General features: G+C 44.2%; 1 protein-coding gene across 1 annotated transcript in view; it reads right to left on the reverse strand.

The window, feature by feature from the left end:
• RTFDC1 (replication termination factor 2 domain containing 1) overlaps positions 1-5,749 on the reverse strand; it is a 54,074-nt gene that overhangs the window by 38,684 nt on the left and 9,641 nt on the right. Inside the window, exon 2 of the mRNA XM_006839159.1 lies at positions 888-982. Within this exon, the coding sequence (XP_006839222.1) occupies positions 888-982 (95 nt within the window). The remainder of the gene's footprint in view (positions 1-887; positions 983-5,749) is intronic.

Raw genomic sequence — 5,749 nt, forward strand, 5'->3', positions numbered from 1 at the left:
AGAAATGAAGCCGTAACAGAACACAAATGACGACCTTTGAAAACACTATGCTGAGTGAAGTGAGTCACAAAAGGACAAACTCTGCAAGATCTCACTTATAGGAAATAAGCAAACATACAGAAATGAATGTTTATTACTGCTTATCAAGGATGAGAAGGAAGAGGTAAGGGGAATGTTTAGCCTGGGGCGGGGGACAGGTGGGGACACTGACTTTACATTAGTTACTATTTTAGAAAAGGGTCACGGTAACACCGGTGCAATGTACAGAATGCCATCAAAGCCACTGAATTCCAAATGGAGAAATGGTTGTGCTGGGCAAGGTTTTGGTATGGGTTATTTTGTTCAGAAAATTAAAGAAAGAAATTTCTTTCAATCTTAACGAATTCCAAAGCATACAAAGAAATTAGCTGGTTTAAATCAAATGCTGCAATCCAGCAGTCTGTTGTTATAAAAGAAAGAAAGAAATAAAAGATGGGAAGATTTAATGTAAAGGTATGTATGTTCAACTTTTCTTGAAAAACCAAACCAAACACTAGGCCCACATTTATCAACAGCCAAGAACTGCCTGGAACTGAGTAGACAGGACAGGTGCTCCGACCGCCACCGTCACTGCGCCTCTCACGGCCTGTGCGTGCTCTGAGTCACATGACTGAGCTCCTGCTAGCACTTAACTTTCCAGTCAAAGGATGAACTCTGTCACACACCATCAGGAGATACAGAAGCAGGTTCAGAGACAGGGGATGTTAACATCCTTCTTCACAAATTGGCTAGGGATAATTTAGATTTAATGAATTAAACACTTAAATGTTTAAATTAAGCACTGAAACATTATAATTTCTTTCAGAATGACTTAACAAATGCTTTCTGACTAATTAAAGGAAGCATACCTGCCAAGTTCACAGGCCACGATCGGTCGCCTTAAGATCTCCTGACTCAGACTGCAATAGTTCCATTGGGCCACTAACTCTGCGTCTTTGTCAACCTAAGAAAAGAAGAACAAAAAAATTCCTTTCAATTAATTTCCATCCCTCAAGAACAAACACATGGTTCACAGTTCATGTACGGCTGCACTCAGGAGTTCCACACTGTGACAATTTGTTTTTTAAATCCAAGAGAGGGATACACGACATTGTATAACTGACTGATTGGTGTCAGTCAGTCAAATAACGGTCAGTGTAGAACGAGAAATGCACAAAGAAACAGTTTCTGCTAAATTATGAAACAGTTTATGTAAACCATATACAAAAACCTTAATATGTGTATCTTAATAGTAAATTAGGGAGCCCAAAGAGAAAGGTTCCAAAATTGTAGCAGAAATTCAAGACTAAGAATTGAAAAGCGAAGCGCTTCATTTTTTTAAGTTTGGCAGACATATGCACAAACAACAACCCACAGTTGTTCAGTTGATACTGACTCGTAAAAACCCTATAGGACCAAGAAGACCTGTTCTGTGGGGTTTCCATGGTGGCAAATGTTTATGGAAGCTGACTGCCACAATTTCTCTCATGGAAGAACTGGTGGATTTGAACCTTTCAGTTGGCAGCCAAGCACTTGAGCCACTGTGCCACCAGAGCTCCCTAAATTCAGCACCAAAAACCAACTGTCATCAAGTTGATTCCAACCCAGAGAGACCCTATGTAGCTTCTGAGACTATAACTCTGTATGGGAGCACACAGCCTCATCTTTCTCCCACACAACTACTTGTGGGTTTGAACCACCAACCTTGCAGTTAGCAGTGCAGTACTTACCCAGCACCACACCACGACTCCTAAACTCAGCACGTTGTGATTAAGTGCTGTTGAGTTGATTCTGACTCACAGTGACCCTGTATAGGGTTTGTGAGGAACAACCATGCACCATCCCAAAGGATCAGTGTAACTAAAGCAAATGTTGTTTTCCAATTGGTTCACTAGGAGGCGCACCGCACCTTTATCCACTCAATGAAAATTCAGATAGGAGATCTTCCTTTGGTTGCTGGAGTCCTGGTGTGGCGCTGTGGACTCAGACAGCAAAGTAATTTGAACTGCAAGGTCAGTAGTTCAAGCTCCTTGGGAATCCTACACAGGGTTGCTGTGGGTTGGAATCGACTCGATGGCACTTAACAATATGGTGATTGCTAGGCTTTGACTAATAGTGACCCCGTGTGCTACAGCAGAAAACACTGCCCAGTCCTGCGCCAACCTCACAATTGTTGTTACACTTGAGCCCACTGCTGCTGCCACTGTGCCAATCCATCTCATTGGGGGTCTTCCTCTTGTTCACTGACCCTTCACTTACTTTACCAAGCATAATGTCCTTCTCCAGGGACTGGTCCCTTCTGGTAACATGTCTGAAGTATGAGAGACGAAGTCTGACCATCCTGGCTTCCAAGGAACATTCTGGCTGTACTTCTTCCAACACAGATTGGTTTGTTCTTCTGGCAGTCCATGGTACTTTTAACATTCTCCTCCAACACCAGCACTCATATGCACTAATTATTGCTTGGTGGTGGTGATTATAGCAACCCTGAACAGGGTTTCTGAGGCTGTAAATCTTTATGGAAGCACAAAGCCTCAACTTTCTCCTGGGAGTTTCAAACTGCTGACCTTGCGGTTTGCAGCCCAATTCGTAACCACTATGCTACCAGAGCTCCTTATAAACCCTCAAAGAGCATTTTCACGTATATGATATGTATGTTCCACTCCAAAAATGCCAAGCCTTAAGGATCTTGCAGTGTATTTGGAAGAAAATACGAAAAGGAAAACTCCCCCCAGAATGTTCGTGTTTTTTTTTTTTGCAACCACAAGTGCTGTGGGAGTACTGGCCCAGTGTGTGCTAAGCAGTTTCAGGCGTTCTTGTGTGGCGCCGTAGGATCAGCACTGGACAGCGAACCACAAGGTCAGCAGTTCAAAATGAGCAGCTGCTCCTCGGAAACTGTGTACAGGGTCGTGAGGGGTCACAACTGACTGGACAGCACTAACAACAAGAACCACCACCTGATCAATTCCCAGAAAAACCTGGTAAGTTCTCATTCTTTTTTCTTTTTATGTTTCACTGTGAATTATGTGATAGTTTACATGGGAGAGCATTAGTTTTACATTCATCCTATCGTGTATCGTTTCATTGCCATGGTTACAATCCCCTCCATGCATCATCAACCAACCAAAGGGTACACCATACAGGCCTGCCCTCCATTCATCAGCACACAGCCCCCTCTCCCTCTTTGTGTCTAAAATCCCCAGCTGCTCCATCGCTCCACGTCATCGTCTCTGCCTCCATCTCAGGCATCACTGCTTCTCTGGGTAGGCTCCTGCTCTCCACTCTTCTCCCTTGATGGTCCCAGGGACTTCTGCTCCTAGACTGCAAAGTTAATCACTCCCCCTCCTTGCTACAAAACATCTACCTTTACATCTCCAACCCTGATAATCAGTCAAGGTCTCATTCTTTGCAGATGAAGAAATCAAGCACCACGAGGCTAAGTCACAAAGCAGTTAAGGAAGTTGGGTAGGTACTCAGGCAGAGCTGCCTCTAGAGACTGTGGTGTTTTTAGACCACTTATGGGAGTCCTGGTGTGGTGCTGTGGATTAATGCGCCAGACTACAAAAGCCGTTTGAACTGCAAGGTCGGCAGTTCAAGCTCACCAGCTGCTCCTTGGAAACCCTATACAAGGTTGCTATTGGTCGGAATCAACTCAACAGCACTACACAACAACACCAACAACTCTCTCTTATAAGGAGCTCTGGCAGCTTAGTGATTACGAATCAGGCTGCGAACCGCAAAGTCAGCAGTTCGAAACTACCAGTTGTTCTGTGGGAGAAAGATGAGGCTTTCTGCTCCTGTGAAGATTTACGGAAACCCTGTGCAGGGTCGCTATAAGTCGGAACTGCCTCCACGGCACACCACCACCACTCTCCCTTCCCTAATGGATTCTAGGACAGCTCCATGTGGTACCCAGGCTGCCAATCTTTATGGAAGTAGGCTACTACACCTACAGAGTCTCTGTCCATCCCCCAGTGGGGCACTTTCAATGGCTTTTTATAAAAATCACACGGCAACTGAAGGACAGGCTAGAGGGATGCCGGCAGCCAGGCAGGTAAATGGATGACACGTTCAGCAGGCTGAGGGGCCGCTCCTCCCTGATTCAAATCGCTTGGGACAGCAAGCAAGGGAAAGACATCACTCTTCTGCAAGGCCTTCAGAGTTAGTTCCCTCAAAAATTTTAGGAAAATCTTTTCTTCCCAGGGTCTCTCTTTTAGAGCCAGGTATTAAATTAGAGCAGTGTTTTGGACCAGACCAGGTCCACCAGGAAGGATTATGAGTTATTACGAATTTATCTGAAACAAGCGCTACAAGAAGAGCAGAGCACTGTGTCCCGGAGCCTCGAACAGTGGCCACAGCAAGCACTCGATAAACAGGTGCGGAGGGAATGCGAAAACCCACCCGGACCCATTCCAGCTGCTGCACATCACCTTCCTGCCTGCCTCTCCACCGGCCCGGGACACCTGTTTCTGCACAAGTCTTTACAACTGAGCTGAAAACCCAGGGAGGCCGTTGGACAAGTGTTGGTACCCGGTGGGACTGGCAAGTCAAGGAGAGGAAACCAAGTGTGTTGTGATTTGTGGGATATGAAACTGATGCCCTGCTCTATATACCGTCACTCAATAAAACGTAAAAACAAAAACCTTTGGGAGTGGGGAAGTTCTTGTTCACATGGAAACAGTTGTTAAGCGCCGTCGAGTTGGTAGTTGGTTCCGACTCACAGTGACCCTGTATCATTTCCAAGGAGCAGCTGGTGAGCTTGAAGCGCCTATCCTGTTGTTCAAACCGACCATGCAGTCCAGCACATTAACCACGGAGCCACACCTGGACTCCTCATATGGAAATAAGAGGACAAAAACAAACATGAGGCTGAGTAAAAAACTATCCACACTCTGGCTGTAGAATTCATGTTAACCAACTTTTAGAAAAGACAAATACATGATTTTTGACACAATCTCCTTGCTTTTCAATAGACTTTGTCCATCTGTCAACAAACTTTCATATTCCTTTATTAAAAACTGTTTTAGGCTGAGCTGCGAGCCATGAATGCACCACTGTCTTCACTTCATCAGAGGTGAATCTTAGTTTTCAAAGGGCTGCTTTCAGGGGACCAAAAGGTGAAAGTCTGATGGAACAAGATAGGGAAGATATTTTAACACCTCAAAATGGAGTTTTTGCAGAGTGTCAAGAGTGTGGGCAGAGGTGTAAGGACATGCACTGTCACGCAAGATCACAAAGCCCTTGGAGAGCAATCCTCAGTGTTTAATCTGAAATTGAGGCTTCAGCTCTTCAGGGAGCAGCTCACTGTAATGGGCACTGTGGATTGTTGAACATTTTTCCTGATAGTGTTCCCACACTGGCCCTTGAGAATCCCAGAAAACCGTAAGCATCCATTTTCCAGATGACGGTTGACTTTTGAACTTTTTCTTGGTTGGCAATTGAGGATGTTTCCATTCCACACTTTACCGTTTCTACTCTCAGGCTCAAAGTGAAGAATCCATGTCTTGTCACCAATAGTGAGTTTTTTGTTTTTGTTTTTTAAGGTTTTTATTGTGGATTGAGTAAAAGTTTACAGCGTATATCATCAGTTTTACATTCAATAAATCATATACCTTGTTTCATTACATTGATTATAATTCCCTCCATATACCATCAGTTAACAGTATTTCTCTCTATCCACTTTAGCTTTTTAAAAAAACCAAACAAAAAAACCACTCAGGCATATATAATA

Source organism: Chrysochloris asiatica, unplaced genomic scaffold (genome assembly GCF_000296735.1).
Source record: "Chrysochloris asiatica unplaced genomic scaffold, ChrAsi1.0 scaffold00023, whole genome shotgun sequence".
Lineage (NCBI taxonomy): Eukaryota > Metazoa > Chordata > Mammalia > Afrosoricida > Chrysochloridae > Chrysochloris > Chrysochloris asiatica.